This window comes from Elaeis guineensis, chromosome 12 (assembly GCF_000442705.2).
Source record: "Elaeis guineensis isolate ETL-2024a chromosome 12, EG11, whole genome shotgun sequence".
NCBI lineage: Eukaryota > Viridiplantae > Streptophyta > Magnoliopsida > Arecales > Arecaceae > Elaeis > Elaeis guineensis.
Window position 1 is genome coordinate 7,463,808 of NC_026004.2, and position 24,286 is coordinate 7,488,093.

Consider the following 24,286-nt stretch of genomic DNA (forward strand, 5'->3'; position numbering starts at 1 on the left):
AAGAGCCCAAAATTGTCAAGAAAAAGCTAACAAAATCTGCCCATTGAAGCCCACCAATAAGTGTATGAAATGGCGTTTGGTTGAAGGGAAACCTCATTTGCTTGCAAGAAGATGCAACAGCTTGTAAGGAGAACCATTTGCTCAGCCAAGACATGTAGAATAGGTATCTTCCGAGCAAAACAAAGTAAGCTATTGTAGTAAAGTAGCTCGGTGAAGTAGCAGATTGAAATAAAAAAACTCTGTAGGTTGATAAAGACCAGCAACAATGCAATAGCAGAGATGGATGCCTGTAAAAACTGATGATATGTAGTAATAAAAAGAGAGGCCATACATCCGTGGTAAATGAGGTGAGAGAAACATAGGAGTAAAGGCTGCTTGAAGTACAAGAGCCGGATGAAGTATCCAGATGATGCCAAAAAAATCAAGCAGTAATGAAGGAAACAGTTGAAGCTTCATAAATTGCAAGAAAGTAAACCGCTTGCTTGCGTACGAAGAGGACCCAGGTTTTCCACTTCTTTACCAGGCGAGGCCTGAGGTTTGATCCTTTACGCGCTTCTTTTGGCACAGGCAAATTGTGCCACTCACGCTGGCAAATTCACCAGTCTTATGTTTTTGCTGAGCATCCCCCTCCTTTAACCTTGTGAAAGCAACTCAGAGCCAGCAACCCAACAAGCCACGAGGGTTTCTACATTATTTAATGAACCGCTTCCTCCCGAATGACATTTAGTTTCCCTTGCAAAGAGTAGTGTGAAACAGCATGCACTTTAGAAAATAGTTTACCAACTCCCATTGTGAGGTGGAACAATGATGTAATCCTGGACCATCAGTCTTGGAATATTTTAAAAATATAAGCATGAATAGTGTTGGTAAGATATTAAAATGAGTACGATCCGAAGTAGAAGGGAAAAGAATCCAACCAGAAGAGTCATAGACTCCAGATAATAAGGCCTAGATTTCACACGTTTATTCGTGAGATTATTACATAAAGCCATCAAAAATTGCTAACCACAGACCTCCAATTTTGGCAGGATTATAAGCAATACATTATAATCTCCACCATGTACGTGTTACAACGGGCTGCCAATCTTTCAATCTGGTACTCTTATCTTGTATCACTATCATGACAAACGCTTGAGCTCCATGGATGATTGCCTTTTCTGACAAGCCCGAGACACCGTGAGGGAACTTGCTACATGAGAGAAGTTGTTCCATGGTAAAGATCAAATCGATGTATGAAATGAAGGTCGCCAATTTATTCATTCAAGAAATGCCAGAGATTGATTTTTTTGAAGCGTGTTCATGTTCGTGTAACTAGAGAACAGCAGAAACAACCTCCCAAACCTGCAGAACCACAACCAAGCCTAAAGAAACAGTAGAAAAAAATTCAAATGGACGAATATTAGGACATATCTACAATAAAGACCATCAGTGCTTGACTAATTAATTTATACAATATATTTTATATTCTTTTTTTCTTTAGCATAACCTACCTCCAAGATTTCTTTTTTTCCTGTGCTGCTACATTGCTGTGCTGAGGCTGGCACTGCATGATGTGCTGTGCAGGTCAAACACTATTTCTCAAAATAATTGTGATCCAAAGCTCCAGTAAAGGAGGCATATATTTAAAAATGAACATTGATAAAATAAGACGTACATGATATATAAGGTGGAGCATGGATTATTCAAGAATGTGGGAGTTGAATTATATAATCAACACACTAAAATTCCAATCAACCCTTTTTTAGATACTAGAAGAAAGAGGTTGAGTGTGTCCAGAGTATAGAAGTACTAATTCAACAAGTTCTGCTGATCATCTTGTTAACCTAAAGTGTCCAAGATCTACTTGCTGAAAGAAGGAATTAAGAGGCTGAAAAATCATTCAAAAGATACTGCAGGAGGAACTTATTTTATTACATAATAATACAAGAGTTCTTTTCCTCCAAATAGCAAAAGAAAGAACAACAAAGCGTACAGGAAATTTTTTTCCTCTTTAGAAAGATCCTTTCCTGCAAGTATCGTCAGCGTATGAAGTTCTTGAAAAGATGATTCTCTCTCTTCTTTTTCTTTTTTTTTTTTTAATTTTCTGAAATACATCCTTTTTAGTGTTTTGATTACAAGCTATGCTTCTTTTACACCGATGATAAATAAAATAGGTCTGTCATAAAGAAAGAAAAGGTCTACCCTAATTCCTTATTTGAACAATACAAATGAAGTTAATTTTCTTGAACGGCCATCATTCACCAAAGGGAAGCCTTAAAGATGCATACCAAACCCATTGGATCTCATGTTCAGCCATTGCTCAGATAGTTTTTGGGTGGAAGGCTGTTGGATAAGCAATACATATGTCTTCTTGGATTAGATAGAGAGCATAAGATAGACAACCAGATGTCCACAGGGCCAGTATGCTTGCGAAGAGTACTTGTACTGATCTGGAAATTTAATAGCGAGAAAAAAATCACAGTAGTTGCTGTTTTTCTAGTCAAAGTATGCGTCCACAACCTGAAAGTTACCATAGGAAAGAGTTGTTGACATTGCAATAAGAATGAAGCAAAAAATTTCAGCCATCAAATTTTATATTAGAAACCGACATAATCCATACAGCTGAGTAGCTGACTTATCTAAATAATTTGTCATTGCACATATAAATTCTAAGAAAACATAGAAATCTTAACATCCAACTTAAGAACCAGGGATCCAAGTACGCAGCAACCCAATGAATCCAAGTTCCAATGCATAAAAATAAAAGAAGGAACAGTCAGTCGGTCATGAAATAATGATATATGATCTGTAGGCAATGCATAATACTAGCAAACGGTTCCAAATTGTTGACTCGCTTGTTTACATCAGCAACAATCTTGGCAGTCAAGCATTTTCCTAAGCAATTTTTTTTCTTTCATTCAGCTTTTGTTTAATGACTTGCTTTCCAGTACCCGAACCAACATTTGCTCCCACATCCACATCAGCTTCAAATACTGAGGCGTACACACAGAAAGATGAGGTAACTGATTTGAACCAAGGTTTGCAATCTTGGTACTTGAACCTTAATGGTACACAACCAGTACACCCCATACCATGTGATGGTATGGTACAGACCTTAGTACTAATATTTGGTACAGGGGGCACACCAAATCTCGTTACCTTGCTCCTATGGTAGGGTATACCCTGTACCAGGCAGTAAAGTTTGGTAAAACAAACCAACATTATGGGCTGCAGAAATTGAAGGTGATGCCATTAATCATGATCTACTCATCTACAACATCTTAGATATCTAGACTATAATCAGCACTGCGTTGTAATTAATGGCCAAAGTTGGGTTGAGCCCATGTGAGTCCACTTACGGGGCCAACTGGAACTTTTGACTTTGGGTCTACATCTCCATCCAGATGGGTTGCAGTCTTAGCTTGGGTCCATTGTCCAATCAAAGCTCAGTCCTAACCCAACCCTGCCCATTTTTCCTCCTTTAATTAAAGAAGAGGATTATGTCCAGGTCTTAAGAATAAAAAGGGGGCTAAACATAGGCTAAGAAAAGGGGATTGGTCAAAGAATAAAGCAAGGGTGTCTAAGTGGATGGCGATGGGCTGGAGGTGAGGGAGAGTTGGCAAGTGCAAAGCAACCACCAAGGGCAATGCTGAGGCTGAAGAAGGGGTCGGGGGAACTTGTACAAAATAGAACCAGGGAGACAGCTACAAGAGATGGGGAATTCATATTGAGATAACCTAAAATGCAATTGAGGCTGTCAAAGTGGCTGCCTAGAAGAGTCATGATGGGGTCAATGGCACAAGGCAATAAATGAGGCTGTTAGAGCTAGCGCGTAGATCATGAAGGACAGCATTGAATTGGTTGTAGGGGTCAAGGGAGATCAGTAGGTTGTTCTCTCTTTTTTCTTTGTTTTTTCTTTTCTTTATTTCTTTTGTCCAGGAGTGTGGGGATGTGAGGAGTTTGGGACTAAGGAAGAAGTTCTCGAGGAACGAGAACAGAAGAAATGTAGAAGGGGAAGCCAGCAAGCTGAGGAGATGGAGGCAGTAAATGGAGAAGAGAGAGCAAAAAGAGCATTCCAAGGAGATGGGCTTTCCATTATGTAAGACACATGGTTTGAAAAAAAAAAAAAAGAACATATATTGAACAATTGAACTCAGGTAGGACCCATGCAAGTTATGAACAAATTACTATCAAACCCTAATTCATTGGTTTAGTTGTGGCTTCTTGAATATGGTACATGGTTCATGCTTAGTTTCCTCTAGCTAGGGTTGATTGGACTCAAGCCAAATGTCAATTTGATATTATCTGGAAAGATAGTTACAAATCGAGACTTGTCTGGTTATTTTGGATCAGCTATAACATCTAAAATGCTTATAAACCACAAGCCATTTTTTCATTTTTAAGTTCTCTAAAACATCACATAATAATTTAAAAAAAAAAAAAAACTACATTACCTAGTTATGTTCTCGGTACCCCAGGTCCCAGGAGGGGCAAATCGGGGACTAACCTAACACTTGACATTTCTTTGCGCAAAGTGGCTGCCCTTGGACTCAAACCCATGCCATTGCGCTTGCTAGACCAAGCCTTTTACCGCTGTACCAAGCAATGGCCCCTTTTACATTATGCAATAATACATAAGTGAATTTTACCATCACACAACTTACTCTTCATAATAAAATGAGTCATTATAAAATTTAGCAGAACGAAACATATTTACCTTGGCCAAGGGTGATTGTCCAAAAACACTACACTAGAAGACCGCTATTCTCCTCCTCCAGGAATTTGCATGCAACTACATTGGCCTTCTGAAAAGTGGTGTTGCGATGTTCTGTTGGTTTTTCTTTGTAGCCTGAATTATCAGACTTGGCAATGGTCGACACATCAGATTTTGGCCTGGCTTCCTTTGGGAACTTAAATTCAACGAAGTTCCCCTTGTACTCAGACAGTCCCCTTTCCGCCATCTCCAGAAACCTTGAGGTCTCCGTACTAACTTTTTTATGGTACCAGTTGAACAACATACTGAAAAGAGCACTCTAACCTTCTCTATATGGTGCTTAACACGATTGACTTGGAAAGCCAAAGCCAGAATCACTTTTCTTGGAAATGATCCCTAATGGCAAATTTTCAGTCAACTCCTACAAGCATCTACATTCTGAGAGGCATTCCTATTCTTGGGCACAACAGATTTGGAAATTATATTTGCCACAAAAAGTCACTGTCATTGCGTGATTTGCAATTTATGAGAAACTTTTGACAGCATAGTGAGGAGGATATTGCTGTGTGCGCTGCCATAGTGAAGAAGAAACACATTTGCATATCTTACTCACATGCCCCTTCTCCTCTCAAATATGGCAGTTATAAATCGATGTCTTAGCATTTACTTCAATCCACTAGATATTGAATCTATCATCACTCCATCTTTTGATGGAAATAGAGACACAAAGCAAAAATAGAACTCTCTCCCTTCATCATACTATGGATGATGTGAAATGAGAGGAAACAAATTTTTGCACAAGCTATTAGAGATGTCACCACCTTCATCTCTTCAACCATGGCTAGTTTTCACACATGACCATGTACTCCACTGGCAACACCTCCTTCACCGAATGTTTCTCTTCTTCCATTCAATATCCTTACCTCTCTTTCATTGTTCCTTCTAGTTTCTTCTTCTATCAGTGTAATTTTACTCCTTCATCCTCACCTGTACTCTTTTGATTTCATCCACTTAATGAAATCCATGGATGGGCCTTACCCTCCCGTGCCTTAAAAAGGATACATCTTATATGTACTACATTTTTTCATCATTCAAGATATCTTGAAACACCAATGAACCTGCATAATCATCAGCAGACAGCCATTTGTATCAGTTAATCCTAAAAGCTAGATAAAATACGAAAACATTTGAAAATTTTTATAAAAATGTATTTCAGAGTACATTAAAAAAATTGCAGCAATTAAATACTTTTAGTGGTTATTATTGGCAAAAGAATAAATTTGTTGAGTTTCAGTCATAGGGTATAAGATGGAATTAGTTAAAATAATTGAGCAATCTTCAACTCAGAAAAAGGATGCATAAAGCATTTGTGGTCAACCTTCCATTCTGCTAGATCACGATCTAGCATCCCATTCTATACATGTTATAAGCTAAGTTAGACAAACAGATTAAGATAATGAATTGCACTGGCATCCTACAAATTAGATAACATGACTTTGAAACAGAACTCCCAATGCTAGCGTGCACGTCATTCTGAATAGTTAGATTCATGCATAATACCAATTGACATGCAAAGTGTGAAGATTACGCCCCTCCTGACGTCAAAAAAGAATAGTTGGGGTCAAAAACCTCCATGAAAGCCAGCAACAATGATTTCAATATTTTCTTTTATTGTCTATACTAACACACAAGACCAGATAAATTGTAAATTATTAAGCACCACTACTAGAAGGACATTGAATTAAAAGAATCATAAGTATTGCATCAACATAGAAACAGATGTCCACTGCCATGTCTGACATGTGACAACTTTAAAACTTAGAAGTAAATGAGAAGCTTGATCATTTTATGTCCATATTCATATTTAATATATTCTCTGCATGAATAGTCAAAACAGTTGTCTTCTGATGGATGGGAGTAGGAAAGTAAGAAAAAGACCTATATCACATAGCTCTAAGTGAAATCTCCTAAAAGCAAGGAAGAGGAAAGCAGATGACCAATGAACTATGTTGAATCATGCAAAAACAAATCTCTTTTAATTATTTTATCCAATACATCGCTTTCCAATGATACTTATTAGTTATATGGATCTGACAAATTACAAAGTTGCCACACAAACTAACTGTTAAGGAAAACGTCTCGAGATTCGATCCACAATAAGTCTGAAACGAGATCCAGGACGACGAACAGAATCCAACGAATCCAAGAACAGTCCAAACGGAGCCCAGACGGAGGAGATACGTACGATAAAAGGCCAGCATTGAGGTTGGTATGGCCCACGGGCCGTCGGAGGGGGCCCATGGGTCGCCGGTAGCAGAGCGGGCCAGGCCAAGTCGGTGGAGCAGACACGCGGCCCAGCATGGATGCGGGCCGGCCCAATGGACGTGCGGACGTTGCCCTCTTCATGCGGTCCACGTGCGGTGCGTGGACCGACAGTCCATGGGAGGGCGTGTGGACCGAGCACTCATTTTTCCTGGGTTTTGCACATTCCATGGTGGACCGACACCGTTTCCCCCGAGGATGCACGATCCGATGACTCGTATGATTTTCGATTTTGATTTGTGGCTCTGATACGTTGTTTGACACGATCAAAAGTCTCTTTCCGATATTTTTTAGGTTTTGGGGCCTATAAGAAGATCTGTGGACAACCGAGGAGAAGTATCTAGTGATGGTTCGGCAGAGAGTTGGTGCAGTCGAGAGATCTCAAGTGGAGCAGACAGCGGCAGACCCTGAGATGCAGATCCTTGAAGAGGCACCGACAGAGAGCAGAAGTAGGTGCTTCAGACAGACTGTCAGGGGTCTCCTTAGGTTCTAGTGAGAGCTTTGTAAGGGTAGCTTCTAGTTGAAAGAGATTGTGTATAAGGATTGAGAGTACGAAAATCTCCTCTTGTACTTATTCTTTTTCATAGTGAAGCTTTGTATGCCCCATGGAGATAAACCTTGAGCTAATCCACGTACTTATTGCTTTTTCTTGTTTCGTATTTCTTTCTCTTCTCTTGCGATATCTACACATAATCGAGTGCAACGCAAGTAGTATCGAAAAGGTCTCATGGTGGTGGTGTCCTAGCCAGATATCCCCAACACTAACTTATTAAAAGAAATCTTGAAAGCAAAATGGAGGCATGATGAGCCTTAATAATCATAAAGCATTGTGTTACATTACTTTAACCAAAACATGAGTATCAAAATGTGAACTGTAAATCAAACATATGCAGGAGCTTAATCACCACTAATCTACAATAAACACTCAGAAGCCTACTTATCAGATTGAGCATCTTCAAAATATAAATTACAGTGGACAGAGGTCTTTGAAACTGGTTTTTGAGAATTTCTCTATTTCTGTGGAATTTGAAGTATTAGATGCTAGGTGAGAGTTGATAAAAAATTGGAGGTAAAAGAACATGTGAAAAGACTTGATCAAATCACAATGTATTCAAATAACTATATTAGATGATAAAACATAGTGAATCTTGGAGAAGACTGCTGAGAGGAGGTCTGCGGATGAATAGGTTGCCAAAGGAGCATCAGGCAACAAGTAACTAAATGATCCTGCGAAGACTAATGTGTTGAGAATTTCTTTCATACTCTGGCATTTAATGACATAATGATAGGATCGATGGGTCATAACTTTGGTTGCTGGATCTTCCACCTTTTGTGACACACATTACGATCTTGCTCATATTTCATCTCCCATTTCCTAAGCCCTTCTCACAAAAATCCATTTCCACAATTTAAACTACTCATCAAAACTTATCTTAGTTAACTATGATAATCATAGTTCTATTTGCTTCTTGAAAATCTATATAATGTATTTCAATATTATTTAATCTAGGAAAATGGTAAGATAGGTAGATTTTTATTATTCTTCAGTACCTAATATTATTTTACACTTATATTTCTTAAGTAATTATGTAGCCAAAATTATAAGAACCCCACATCTCCACTCTTGAACTATTCAAAATTCAAGAAACTAAGTCTAATACAGCTGTTATGGAGCAAATACACCAAGTTCTAGCATGATAGTCTAGCAGGATTTAGACAAATCTCTTTTCTTCTCCTTTTTTTTTCTTTGATAAGCAGATTCAAACAAATTTATCATGAGATGGTAACATCTATGGTAAATTCGATGTTAATGCTCAATAAATAATATGGGAGGTGGACATGGAACAAGCCATTTTTCTCTCGAGAATGAACAAAAAAATCACAAATGCTAATAGTTCAAGTCCTAGTTACTTATAACTACACAACGGGCTAACCTATACAAATCATATAGCTGAGATCATGATTCATCATATCGAGCCATATTGCTGGTATTGGGAATACCATACCAGTGAGATAATGGTAGAGTACCGATACGTGATTTGGCTCACGGGTCAAACCAGCCTTTATCAGGTGGAACCAATAGGTTTTGCCCTGTTACATATTGTACTGATCCATATTGCTTGATTTTGCACGGCCCTATCGCTAGGTGTGAGAAAAGTGCCTCTGATCCCGTATTGACACAGGGGATGTACCATAGGGTACTAGGTGTACGAAAACACATCCGTAAGGTAACAATACAGTACTCGGTATTGGTACAATAAATATTGAGTTTTTTCTAATTAATATAAAAACAATTTATTTAACTAAATAATCTAATTTTTAACTTATTTATTAAAATAATGTAAATTCGATAAAACATCATTTTGAATGACATTTTACCATGACCACGTCACCCCATATTTTCCACATAGACCACTTAAAAAAAAATTAAAAAATAAAAACATCAAAAAATATTACATTTTTAAAAATGTCATTTGAAATGGCATTTTTAAAAATGCCATTCCAAATGGCGCTTTTAAATTTTTTTGGTATTTTTTTTCTCCGTAAAAAAAAAATGAAAAAAAATAAAAAAAATAAAAAAATTTAAATTTATAAAAATATAAAAATTTTAATTTTGATAAAAATAAAAATTATCATTTAAAATTAGTATCTCCATTTCAAATTATCTTTTTAAAAAAATATCTGAAAAAAATGTGCAAAAAAATTAAAAGTACTATTAAAAAATCAAAAAAATAGAAATTATAATTTTAAAATTATTTAAAAATTAAATACTAAAAAAATATCTCAAAAAAGATCTTAAAAAATAGCATAAAATAAAAAAAACTATAAAATTATTTTTTTTCAAATTAATTTTTTTTTAAAAATATCATTAAAGAAGAAAAAAATGAGGATAAATTTAGAAAAAAATAAAAATTATAAATTTGAATGAATTTTAAAAAATAAAAATTCTAATTCTAATTCAAATAAAAAAGATAATTTTAAATTATTTTGTCCATTTAAAATTAATTTTTTTAAAAAAATATCTAAAAAAATTTAAAAAATAAAGAATACCATAAAAAAAGAAAAAATGAGAAAGAAATAAAAAAAATTAAAATTAAAATTTTGAATTTTAAAAAATTAAAATTAAAATTTTAAATTTTAAAAAAATAAAATTTTAATTTTAATTCAAATAAAAACCATCATTTCAAATTAGTTTCCCCATTTCAAATTAATTTTTTAAAAAAAAGATATTTAAAAAAATAAAAAAATTCAAAAAATAAAAGTGCCATAAAGAAGTTAAAAATTTAAAAAAATAAAAAAAATAAAAATTATAATTTTAAATTTAAAAAGAAGAAAATTTTTAATTTTAATTAAAATAAAAGACATCATTTCAAATTACTTTCCCTATTTCAAATTAATTTTTTTAAAAAAATTCCAAACAAATAAAAAGAATCTCAAAAATTTTTTATAAAAATAGAAAAAAATAGTAAAAATAAGAAAAAAATAAAAATTATAATTTTAAGTTATAAAAAATTAAAATTTTAATTTGAATTCAAAAAAATAAAAGGAAAAAATGCCATACGAAAAGTGAAAAAAAAAGAAAAAATGTGAAAAAAAAAATTATAAATTAAAATTTTAAAAAAATAAAAATTTTAACTTTAATGAAAATAAAAAATATCATTTCAAATTACTTTTCCCATTTCAAATTATTTTTTTTATAAAATATCTGAAAAAAAGAAAAAAATTGGTGTAAAAAATAAAAAATACCATAAAAAAAGAAAAAAAGAAAAAAAATTGAATTGAAAAAAAATAAAATTTCTAATCCTAATTTAAAAATAAAAATTATATATTTAAATTTAAAAAATTAAAAATTCTAATTATAATTCAAATAAAAAATGATAAAAAAAATAAAATTTTATTTATTAAAAAATCATTTCAAATAAAAATTTTATTTATTCAAATAAAAATTCATTTCAAATTACTATGCCTATTTTAAATTAATTTTATTTATTAAAAAATCACATAAAAAAGTAAAGAAAAATTAAAAAAATCATAAAAAAACCATAAAAAAAGAAAAAAAGAAAAAAAATTGGAGAAAAAATGCCAAAGGGAATGGCGTTTTTGAAAACGCCATTCCCTTTGGCATTTTTCAAGGTTAAATTCCAAAAAAAAAAAAAAACCCCACTCTCCTTCTTCTCCCTCTTCTCCGGCTATCTCCAGCGTTTTCTCCTCTCCGACGGCACGACGGCGACCTCCCGACGGCGGTGAGCTCCCTCCTTTCTCTTTCCTCTTGCTCTCTCTCTCTCTCCCTCTTCCTCTCTCTCTCTCCCTCTTTTTCCTTGGCCGCCGGCGACAGAGGGCCCGGCGTGCCCCTACGGCGGCCCCGACGGCAGGCTCCGGCCCCCCCTCCCCTGGCCGGCCCCCTCATCTCCCTCTTCCTCTCTCTCTCCCTCTTTTTCCTTGGCTGCCGGCGACAGAGGGCCGGCGGCGGGCCGGCGCGCCCCGGCCCTCCCCTTCCCTTGGCCGGCCCCCTTCTCTCCCTCTTCCTCTCTCTCTCCCTCTTCCTCTCTCTTTTTCCTTAGCCGCCGGCGATAGAGGGCCGGTGGCGGACCGACGTGCCCCGGCCCTCCCTTTCCCTTAGTTTGGGACTCCTCGATGATTGAATTTTGTAAAGATTTAATGTTTGAGAGTAAAGATTATGTAAGGAGAGCTGTTGATCTTTATCATATTATGAAGCATCGGACATATAATATAGTTCAATCACATTTGAAATTATGGTCCGTACGATGTGCATCATCAGATAATGCTCAAAATTGTAAATGAAGGCTTCGTGCTGTATTGTTGAAAAAATATGGATATTTTCAAATCACAAAATATGAGGGTCCTCACACTTGTTTGTTTACGGAGTTGAGTCGAGACCACAAATATGTCAGTGGAAAGATGATTGGCACACTAGTCTAACATATTGTTAAGAAAGATCCCGATGTCAAAGTTGAAGCTATTGTGACAGCTGTTAATGATCAATTTCAATATACAGTGTCATACAGGAAAGCATGGTGTGGAAAACAGAAGACATTGATTGATATTTATGGAGAATGGGAGCCGTCTTATGCTAAATTATCTTATTATATGGCTGCACTTCATCATGCAAATCTCGGTATAGTTGTTTCATGGAATTTTTTTCAAACTGTGAATTCCAATGTCTGAGTTTCAAATTATATTTTCTGAGCTTTCAAACCATCTATCCAGGATTTTACGCACTACCATCCTGTAATCAGTATTGATGGAACGTACTTATATGGAAAGTTTAAAGGTAAGATGTTAATTGCAACAGAAATTGATGCAGAGAATGGGATATTTCCATTAGCATATGCAATTGTGGATGAGGAGCTGACTGCAAGTTGGAGTTGGTTTCTTTTCCAGCTCAGAACACATATCATCAAAGATAAAAATAGAATATGCTTAATTTCTGACAGACATCCAGGTATATTAAATGCCATCGCAGATGAGTCTATTAGATGGAGTCCACCATGTGCCTATCATCGATACTGCTTAAGACATATCTGCAGTAATTTCAACACTCATTTTAAAAATGTGCAGCTAAAAAGAGCAGTATGGCAAGCAGAAAGTGCTCATCAAGTTCGCAAGTTCAACTTTATTATGGATAGGATCAGAATAGTGAATGAAGAGGCTTGGAGCTGATTGTCCGAGATAGAAAAGGAGAAGTGGACATTGGCACATGATGATGACTTGCGCTATGATGTCTTAACTACAAATTTGTCGGAGATTTTTAACAGTGTTTTATGAGGAGCTAGAAATGTGTCAATTACAGCTTGTGTTCAAATGACATTTTATCGTCTTGTGAAATACTTCAATACGAGGCATGTCCAAGCTTTGAGATATGTAGAGAAGAATCCAAATAATCTTTTTACTCCTCATGTTGTAATTAAGATTGCTGAAGATCAAGTTAAAGCTAACCAGCATCAAGTAACAGCATTCAACCTTTAAAGAGGTATATATGAAGTGCTTACGAGGAGAGCAAGCGTAGGGTTACGAGATAGAGAAAATTCTCATACTATTACTTTAGCCGAAAAAAAATGATCTTGTGGAAAGTGGAGCATGTACAAATATCCATGTTCACACGTTTTGTCTGTGTCAAGAAATTGCTATACATTTTAATGATTTTGTGGATGATGCATATACAATTACAGCATATATGAATGCTTAGAGCGGTGGCTTTAATCCATTACCACATGAAGATTATTGGATGCATACACGTATGTTCAAATGTATTCCTGAACATCATCATTTGAGACCCAAGCAGAAAGGTAGACCAAAGTCAACAAGACTACGAAATGAGATGGATGATAGGCAAATAAGAAATAAGAACCACTGTGGCATTTGTAAGGAACAGGGTCATGACCGCTGCCGCTGTCCTAGGATACTTCAACACACTTCAACTTCAAGCAGTGGAAGAAATTAAAGGCTCCGAAGATGTATTTTCGTCATTGTTTTATGTATTTCTGTGAGATGAACTGAATTTTGTATTTAAGTTGTATTGTGTGACAATATTGTGTTTAAAATATATTTCTCATAAAATGAATGGCTATCATATCATATTTCTTATTTTTTAATACACTTGTGATAATATCATTATTTTAGATTCATTAGCGTATTATGACTTACGATCTGTAGTATCCCGATCCTCGAGACAGTAGTATTCTTACATTGCAGGAGCACCATCGATCACAGACTATTTTAGATGACGGCGTAAGCATTCCAATCCTATTTACTATTTAAATTTTTTTTTTGAAAAATCATATACATTATCTAATTATTATATTTTATTGCAGGAGCCCGACACCTTCGTCTACGACGATCTGATGCTGACTTCTGGAGGACAGAGGACATCCCACATAGAGTAGTGCTAGATTATTTACGATATCTTGAATTCTATGGAGTATATCGGATCGGTCGTATACAGATGGACGTTAGTCTTATTACTGCTTTGCTTGAGAGATGGTGTCCAGAGACACACATTTTATCTTCTATTTGGTGAAGCGACCATTACTTTACAGGATGTCAGCATCCTTACTGGACTACAGTTGATGGCGATCCAGTTACCGGAGTTGATCCCACGCTTACCATTCCGGAGTGGCAGGCTTTGTGCTTGCGATTGCTAGGGTTTGAGCCCGACGCACACTTTTTCGATCATTCACGACTCAAGATTGAGTGTTTGGATGATCGTTACCGATATTTTCATATTGCGGATGATGCACCAGAGGAGATGGTGCAGCAGTATGTTAGAGGTCAGGTGCTGCATTGTTAGGTGGTGTTCTGTTACCCGATACTTCATCGAATAAGATGAAGTTGATGTTTTTGCCATTATTAGAGGATTTAGACTTCGCTCGTAGACTCAGTTGAGGCAATGCAGTACTAGCTTGCCTGTACAGAGCTATGTATCGGGATTCTTATGCTGATCAGAGCGAGATTGATGGTTATCTTATATTATTACAGGTATGTGAATTAAAAATTTTTATTTTTAATATTTAATTATATTTCAAACATTGGATATATCATGTATGATTTTTTTGAAATTTGCAGATTTGGGTATGGGAACGTATGCCGACTATTAGTCCATTACGACGATATTTGCTCGAGATGCCATCAGAGCAGCATGATCCTGATATTCCATTCAGACTGGACGGACCATTGGGATATGGGCATAAAAATATTATTTTTTTTATTTGAAACTTACTGTTTTAAATTCGATAAAATTTATTTAACATGAGTAGATTGTGAAACAGATGGAACGTTGTATTCAACGTTCATCACGTATCGACGAGAGTGACACGGATTTATAAGTGCTAGTTGGATATATTAGTTGATACATATAGACGGGTAAATTCTGAATTTTTTACAAATATCATTTTACAGTATTCATAATCTATTAAAATTTTAGCTTACTAATTTTTTTTATTTTAACTCTATCAATTTTTGTGGGAGCCATATACAGATGAGATATTGGCTATATTGCTGCAGATGTGTACAGTTGGACATGATATATGGACTGCTAGGATACCACTTATTTATTTTGATGTGGTAGAGTGACATCTTTCCGATCGTGTCCTGCGGCAGTTTGGTCAGATTTAGGGTATCCCAGAGCAATTTGATACCAGCTAGGGACTTCATCGTATTGATCGACGAGGGAGAGCTCGTATTGACTGGCGTATCAGACATGCAAAGTACATCGATATTTGGGATGCACGTCGAGATTATATTGTTCATTGTGATCCCATTTTGAGAGATCGTTCATATACCGATGACTACATGACTTGATTTTTTAGCATTACAGTGCGAGTCATTGGACAGCCTCGGTATGCAGTTTTCGGATACGAGGGCGAGAGTTCTGCTGTGCGTCTTTTGGTAAGACTACGAAAATTAGCTTATGTTGTTTGTGTTATATTTTTGTTTTATATTTTACAGTATATTGACTGTTTTTTTTTATTTTGTAGACTGATTCTATGTCAGGTCTTGTGTTAGACGTTCGTCGTGCTTTATCTACGACTGATGAGGATGAACGGATTTGGATACTGCGTGAGATAGAGAGAACAAGTTTCGAAATATTGGTGGCGATTGGTGTTGATCTATATAGCTGTGCGCTTTGGTATGGAGCAGCCGATGCACCAGATATGAGATATACGCCGTCATCATATGTTCCACATATGTCATCACCGCATATTCCGTAGATGTCATCACTAGATGCTGCACAGATGCCACCGCCTTTTGATCCACAGATGGCAGCGCCTTCTTCTTCCTACATCCCCTAGATGACATCACCGGATACTAGTTGGCCACATGGGTATGATACTTTCTTTTCAGGCCCATACGTGTATCCAGATAAAAGGGTTGAGCGGGTCGCTCAGTTCGTAGATGATCCGACAGCATCCGTTATTCCTGAGCAACATGACCAGCAAACCTCCTCCACTGATATAGGAGAGGAGCCATCACAGCAGGAGTAGGAGCAGTCGTTGAGGACCTTCCTGAGAAGGTCCAAGCGACCACGGGCACCACGACGTCCTTGTGGGATTTAGTCTTTTTTAGATTTGTACTTAGTATTTTTAAAACTTTTATTGTACTATTTTTTATACGCTTAACATTTTTATTCTATTTAATATTATTAATTATTGATTTTATTTTATATTATTTAATTTCAAATGATCGGATATTATGCTTTATGGATATGGTTACACATACTCTAATATGTCTCAGAACATTAGGAGAGAAAAAATTATGCTAAAAGGACTATAAAAATTATAATATAAATAATAATAGTATATCGGATAATTTAATTATGAGATGAATCGGACCGCACTGGTACATCTCAATCCGGTATGGACACAAACAGCTACGTACGGTGCGGTATTAAAAAAAATTTTGAATTAAAATTTATATTTTTTTAAATTCAAAATTATAATTTTTATTTTTTTCTCATTTTTTTGATATTTTTCTTTTTTATGATATTTTTTATTTTTTTAACCCCCATAAATTTTTTTGGGATATTTTTAAAAAAAAATTAATTTTAAATGAAAAAAATAATTTGAATTTATGTTTTTTATTTGAGTTAACATTTAAATTTTTATTTTTTTCTCATTTTTTACTTCTTTGTTTGGAATATTTTTTAAAAAAATAATTTGAAATGAGAAAAGTAATTTGAAATGGTATTTTTTATTTTAATTGAAATTAAAAATTTTATTTTTTAAATTAAAAATTATAATTTTTATTTTTTCATAATTTTTAAATATTTTGCTCTTTTATGGCACTTTTTTATTTTTTATTTTTTTGACATTTTTTTTAAAAAAAAATTAATTTGAAATGGAGAAAATAATTTGAAATGATAGTTTTTATTTAAATTAAAATTAAAAAAATTTATTTTTTAAAATTTAAAATTATAATTTTTATTTGGCTCTCATTTTTTCTTTTTTTATGGTAATTTTTTTTAATTTTTTAAGATTTTTTTGAAATATTTTTTTAAAAAAATAAATTTTAAATGGATAAAATAATTTAAAATTATTTTTTAATTGAATTAAAATTAAAATTTTTATTCTTTAAAATTCATTCAAAATTATAATTTTTATTTTTTCTATTTTTTTATGATATTATTTTAAAAAAATTAATTTGGAAAGGAAATTGTAATTTGAAATGAAGATTTTTATTTGAATTAAAATTAAAATTTTTATTTTTTTAAATTTTAGAATTATAATTTTTATTTCTTAAAATTTTTAATGGTATTTTTAATTTTTTTTTACATAAATTTTTTTCAGATATTTTTTTAAAAAGATAAATTGAAATGGAGATACTAATTTTAAGTGATAATTTTTATTTTTGTTAAAATTAATATTTTTATTTTTTTTATAAATTTAATTTTTTTTATTTTTTATCATTTTTTTAAAAAAAAATATCAAAAAATATGGCATTTTTAAAAACGCCATTCCAAATGATGTTTTTAAAAATGTCATATTTTTTAATATTTTTATTTTTAAAATTTTTTTTATGTGATCTATGTGAAAAATAGAGGGTGACGTGGTCATGATAAAATGCCATTCAAAATGGTATTTTACCGATTTTGCATCATCCTGATAAATAAATTAAAAACTAAATTATTTAGATAAATAAAATTTTTTTATATTAATTAAGAAAAGAACTCAATGAATATTGTTGAGATGAAATAGGCATACAAATGTCCAAAAGGACTACCACAAGGTGTAAAGAAATGCTACCAGGGAAATATACATTTTTGGAAGAAATATTCTACTCACTTAAGAGCTAAAATGATAGAAAAGATGTTGAAGTACGATTGGTACAAAATATATGCAAATAGAATCACAACAAATAAAACAATACATTTTCGTACAATAAGTACAGCATCCATACTTATTTGCATCGATATGTGGGATCCCCTGTATGCCACATAATTGGCAAAACTATTTCCAAATATCAATTTAATACATACTCTCCCATTCTCGAGATGCCATATACCTTTAACTCATGCCCATGGAATAGGGTTTAATTTTGTTCATTCATTCTTCTTGCAGTACCCTCCATATCACAAGCAGATGACGGCAGATGTTGACCAGGCTCAGATATGAAGTAAATGGACATCCATTAATTGTTACTGATCATGAATTGAGAGTTGAATTCTAGAAATATAAGAAAAACCATTGATGATGAATGACCACACACACATTAAGAAGAAAGAGGAGAGTTCTTTACCAAATTAAGACAACAACTAAGAATTCAACCATGTAGAAAACCAACTCGACAGCACAAGCTTAGGGAAAAGATAAGCGAAATGACTAAAACTGTCATGTGTGCAAAGATGTCATAAGCAAGTCCAACGTTGCTGCATAGGCCATTTTGTTAAACCTAGCAACAGGGAGGAAAGGGAAATATAAAGACCACAGAACCAAGAATGCAAAACGGTGTGCCCGCAGATTTTTGACTCATGAACAACTGAAAAGAGTCATCCTTTGGGACCTTTAATTCAGCAAAGAAACATAAATGTATTCCCAAATTAATGTTATCAAAACCTTCCACCAAAATCCTGTATCTATATGTTAACCATTTAAAAGCATCAAGTCTTCTACAGATTATTCATTAGAACACAGATCAAAAATTAAACTACTGCATATTCAATTCAGAAATTTCTAGAAAAGAAGGAAAACTAGACCAATAGCATCCAAATCAAGATCCCAACATCCTATCAGCTCGAATACCAAAAGTTCAATCCAAAATCAGGAATTGGATAAAAGAAACGTTAGAACCAGAAATCAAGAATGAGGCCTTACATGGACTCGTCATCGGGATGCGCCACCGGCAATAACACATTTCTTTTCTTGCTGGATGAAACAAGAACCAGAAGGATTTGAAAAACATCCATAACGATGCTAGGGTTATAATCAATAGAATCGAGAAAGAAGCGGGGCGATCGATCGAGATGCAACTCACCACAAGAAAAGACTGCTGGTTTCGACGTCACCCAAGAAGGAGAGGACAAAACCCTCCACACTAGACAGAGAGATCGCCCAGAGAGAGATCATGGCGATCGAGATCCACGCCATCTCCAAACTCCAAGAACAATGCTGAGAGGAGGAAGAAGGATTCGTGTATCAAGAACTCGAGAGAGAAAGATGGGTTTGGGATCGGAAAGGTAGAAGAGACCTATCTCGATTCTATGCGGGAGCAGGATCTACCGTCCGATGGTCCACGCAGGAAATAATCGACGGCAACGACTTAGGTCCGCGTAGAAATGTTATGGGTTGTGGGCCAGTCCCGATCGAGACCGGGTTGCTTGGCCGAGAGACTCGTATTCCGAGGCGTTGGGTTTGTGGGGTCCACTTTAAGATTTGATTCCGGGAATCAGAAAATAATGGGGACCGGTGGTGATAAGATAGGCCACTTGCGTCGTGTGCATTCGTCGTCACTTCGACGCGTTGAGGGTATCATGAGATTTGACGTGCAACTTTTATTTTTTTTTTTTAAACTTTTGGGTGCCGGCTTAAAATTCTCTCCGGTGCATGCTGTTAAAGTTGGCATAGGTTCTAGCTATTCAAGTTAAAAGACAAAACTTCTTGATTCATGGCTCCCACAGCTTGGATAGCCAGGTTGTGGACTTGCTTTGTTTTTGGGACTGATTTACTTTTATGAGTAACATGATGTTGATTTGGTGATTTGTCTTGATACAGTTCAAAAATGATTTAGGATTAGTTTGCATTAAAATATTTTTAAAAAATTTAAAAAAAAAAATTATATTTTTATTTCATAATATTAAATATATTTAAATATTATGTACACCAGTAAATAGTCCTATAAAAATAACAATGATACATATTGATACAAAATTATATTAATTAAAAAAATATTATAAATTGATATAGATTATTTATAATCTCTATGATAATCCAAAATTCAAGATTTAACATACGAAATATTATCTATTTTGATTCTATTTAACTCATAATTAATGTGAAATTAATGATATTTTTTTATATCATAATAATTTTTAAAATTATATTAATAATTTATATTATTTATAATTAATTTATATAATTTAAAAAAAATATATGTACTGTATGGCTATTTATTTCCAAATTTATTAAATATTAATCTAATAAAAATAAAGTGTTTGTTAGAGGCATATTGGCTTAATGCATCGCTCGTACATAATTTATGTAATGATTTGCATTAACAGTAGATTCGCAATGATTTCATCGGTTTCAGTCATTTGGATTGGTGCCTTAGCTGGAGCTCTGATATTCTTGCTCTGACGCAAGTATACCAGTTATAAGCTGCTAGAATTCTCCACCTACTTCGCTGGAAAGTTGAGGGGGCATGATAAGATTATTCTAAATACACTTATGCTGAATCACTTTATGCTGAATGAACCCAACTTCATAATTTTTTATTCCTAAAGAGACTTCAAATCAACTGATTGCTACTCGTCTCAGCAATTGCACAAGAGAAAGATTCCAACTTTGACTCAGCAACAGTAGCTTGTGACTGATGACTCATTAAAGAGAGTAGTAAGTTGATATCAGATTTGACGTAGCCTTTGTAAATGTTGTGGCCATTTCTGACATAATTATGTAAATTATTGAAACCAAATGCGTCTGGTAGTGAGTCATCGTAGGCTTGTGACCCCTATATCCAACTTATATCATCACTGAGGTCCACATGGGCTCAAAATATGAAATATGAATGGCATTATCTCTGAAGTCACACTATCACAAAATCCTCCCAATATTTTTCTCACTCATAGGTGGAATCAACTGTCACGCCATCAGACCATAAGCAGGAAAGTGTGGAGAAAGAATCATAGTTATAAAAATGCTAATTGGACCCATAGATGGGACAGAATCTCGAGAACTTGTACAAAATATATTTCTCGTCAATTTCAAAATAGTCAAGATGTTATTATTGGGGTGCCTCGTGGCAAAGTATTTGTCCAACAACATTATATTAAATCATTATATCGTATCCATCAGACCTAAATCTAGATAGTTAGGTCAAGCCAAGACATAGTATTAACAGGGATGAGCATGTACAAGTTACACATCAAACAATTTGTCTGCTAACCTTATCTGCTGGATATGATACTATTTCTTGTGCCCCACCCACAATATGCAAATCATTACTCATGCTATTACAAATGACATAACGAGAGCACTACGAACAACAGAGCATCATTGCATGTTCTGCTTCTGAAATTTTCTTTTGGTTTATAGATGTGTTAAATGTTATATTATAATTTTTTGATTCTAAATGAAAGGAGGGATCAGGAGAAAGCTAAGGGAGGACCGGGCTCCCTGGAATTCAGTTCACCATCAATTGAGATTATTGCTAAAGAGACGATTGAAGTTTTAGCGAACTCATTAATCAAAATCTACACATCAGCTGCCCGAGAGATTCTCGTTGCAAATCAAGTTATGTTGCATCTAATTTTTCACCAAGGCATACTTTCAGCCGGTAAGCTAAGAGCTTTGTTCCCTCCAAAATGCTTCTCATTTCGAAGAGTCACCTATGTGGTTAATCTTCTAATCAATTCATGAGTTTATATTCAAACAACAGTGTGCAACCAGTATAGCTAAGCTACATGCCTTACAGCTATATGATCTACCGATTTGTCGATTACCTAATGAACATCTGGTCTTTATCTGATGATATTGATGACCAATATTCCACAAGTGCTATGAGTGCACTGGAGGATGCGCAGCATGTGAAAGACACACACAAGGTGGGAGCGGCTTTTGCTCCAGCATGCAGACGGCGCTGCTTATTTTGGAAGGCATAATGTGTGGTCCATGCTTCACTGGATAATTATATAGTCCACAAACCATGACTACTCCTAGCTAGTTGCCTAACATTGTTCAGTATCATGAATTCATACAAAGCAACAAAAATGATAATTTCTTTTGTTGACTCGTTTTACTTCAACAACAAACATACTTCACACACACACGCACCGTCCAATGACCTCCAATGTGCGTGTACATGTATAACAATGAAATACTAGTTTCTTGCATGGCCAACTCACATGATTAATTAACGAGGAAATAAGAAAGAATAGTTTGGAAGTGGAACCCATCAAGAATAGAGAGCTTCTCTATTTGCAGCACCAGAGGATGGATAGAGACGCGATAGGATGATCCAATTAACGTGCCACTCTTGGACCGAAGGTGACGATAGGTGGACGGGTCTGTCTCTTTCCGGTGGGTCCCAAGCGGCACCGACGCATCTCGCTATCCGTCATATCTGTCGCCCACTCACCTTGGCGTCGGATCGGACAGCGGTCACGCCGTCCCGCGGAAAAAACCACCCAGGCTTCCACCGACCACCGTACCCATCGCCATCCCCCCTCTCTCTCTCTCTCCCCGCGCCGTCCCTTTCCTGGACCCCATTCTCCCATTTGCTCCGCTGCCTAACTGAGTGGTTGGCTCAAACTCTCCTAGAATCTCTTTCTCAGCACACCATAAACACCACACCAACCATCCACCATCTATTAGCATATAATACAAACCTAATTGATGTCCAACATCTAACTCGCACGTGTTTCCACTTCCTTTCTGGTCCCCTTGCTCGCCTTAAGGACTAAGCAATGCTTCTCTCTCTCTCTCTCGCCCGCTACCATACCCCACGCTCAAAGCCTCTACTTCCAGCTTAATATATAAATTGGTGCTTGGAGGGACAAACCATCGATATGCGGCTTGAAAGAAAGAAGAGACTACTGGTGCCTCCATTAATTCCGGTGCTTTATTCCTTTTGTCGTCATTACTTTGGGATCAATCAATCAATCCTGTGGAACTCTTGTCGTACCAAAATCAGCGGCGAAGACAGTAGTGGAGAGCTAATAACCATCGTTCCACGTCTGATCTGCCCACCAGGCTCCATCCCGCTCCGACATGCCCTCTTCTTCTCCTCGCCCACTCGTCCGTGCTGTTCCCCCTTTGCATTCCCCAGCCGCATCACAAGCTCTCCGGCCTCTCAATAGACTCCTCCCCCTCCTCCTCTTCCCAAAACGCTAGTGCGATTCTCTTCACAGTTTTCTTTGTTTCTTTCTTTCTTTCTTCTACCACCAATGGCAACCATGGACCTCAGCTCTAAGCTGGTCGCTGGCGATAGCCTCGACTGGTCGCAGGTGATCATTGCTTTGTTTTTGGGTTTACCATCTTATGCTTCGAGTTATGTGTTCTTAATTTGGATGTTGATTTAAGGATGGAGGTTTGGAGATGCGGAAGCCAGGAAGTGAAGGTAAAGCCCTGGAGCAGCAGCAGCAGTGGCAAAAGGCGGCGCCGTTGAGGTGCCCGAGGTGCGAGTCCGCCAACACCAAGTTCTGCTACTACAACAACTACAGCAAGTCGCAGCCGCGGCACTTCTGCCGGGCCTGCCGCAGGCACTGGACCGAGGGCGGCACCCTTCGCAACGTCCCCGTCGGCGGCGGCCGCAAGAACAAGCGTGTCAAGACCGCGCACGACGCGTCCCCCTCGATGGATAACAACGGTTTGGCTCACGGCCAGCAACGGAAGCAAATGGCACCGTTTGATGATGGGGACGGCCAAGGCGGCATCTTTCCCGGGATTCTTCGCCCGGTGCTGCTCCACCCGCCACCGCCACTGCCGCTGGACTATGGCATGGATGGCGGCGGCGGCTTTGCCGGGCCGGTGCTGTCGTCTATACCGCCGTTCCTGCCGGAAGCCGCCACGGGAGAAGCGGACTTTTTGAGCTCTTCTGCCAACGCCACCAATCCTTTATCTTCCATCTCTTCTTCTTCCTGCTCGTCCCCCTACGACTACACGAGATTGGATCCCATTGTTGGTGAAGATGGCTTCGCCGCATGGCAGGCTCCAACGAGCCATTTGAGTTGTTGGGACGACATAACGGACCTTGTCAACGCCGAGGATTCTTTTCTGAGTACGTACCCAACCATGAAGGGAGAGGTATGAACGAGGAGCATGTCAGTGTTATCAAATTAACTCGTAGACCTGTCAATTTACTACTGGGCTTCTCGAGATTGCTGGTATGCATCAACTTGCTATCTTGCCTATCCTCTTGCCTTTGTGTTTGGGGCTGTACTTTTTACTCGCAGCTTCGGCCATATATATATATATATATATATATATATATATATATATATATATATATATATATATATATATATGTTGGATTTACGTCTCTTGCTTCTTCCAACTCCAATATAAGGAGTGATTTGTTTTAGCTGTTGAATGTAATGGTTTC

The 24,286-nt window shown here is 36.1% G+C and overlaps 1 protein-coding gene and 1 long non-coding RNA gene across 10 annotated transcripts; one reads left to right on the plus strand and one right to left on the minus strand.

Annotated features, from left to right (window-relative positions):
- Positions 1-933: 933 nt before the first annotated feature.
- On the minus strand, positions 934-19,360 carry LOC105055487 (uncharacterized). 9 transcript variants are annotated; one of them, XR_012135737.1, is made up of 6 exons: positions 19,004-19,356; positions 18,844-18,894; positions 4,697-5,811; positions 4,434-4,591; positions 1,491-2,499; positions 934-1,341 (listed from the first exon to the last, which is right to left on the minus strand). It is a non-coding gene; the product is annotated as an uncharacterized lncRNA (long non-coding RNA). The 9 variants fall into 9 exon arrangements; XR_012135738.1 differs by having other exon boundaries at positions 4,434-4,572; positions 19,004-19,355; XR_012135736.1 differs by lacking the exon at positions 4,434-4,591 and adding an exon at positions 6,172-6,288 and having other exon boundaries at positions 19,004-19,349.
- A 3,211-nt stretch (positions 19,361-22,571) lies between these two features.
- Positions 22,572-24,095, plus strand: LOC105055484 (uncharacterized). The gene is made up of 2 exons (XM_010937322.4): positions 22,572-23,189; positions 23,266-24,095. The coding sequence occupies exons 1-2, from the start codon at positions 23,130-23,132 to the stop codon at positions 23,992-23,994; spliced, it is 789 nt and encodes a 262-aa protein (XP_010935624.1). The 5' UTR covers positions 22,572-23,129; the 3' UTR covers positions 23,995-24,095.
- Positions 24,096-24,286: the final 191 nt, after the last annotated feature.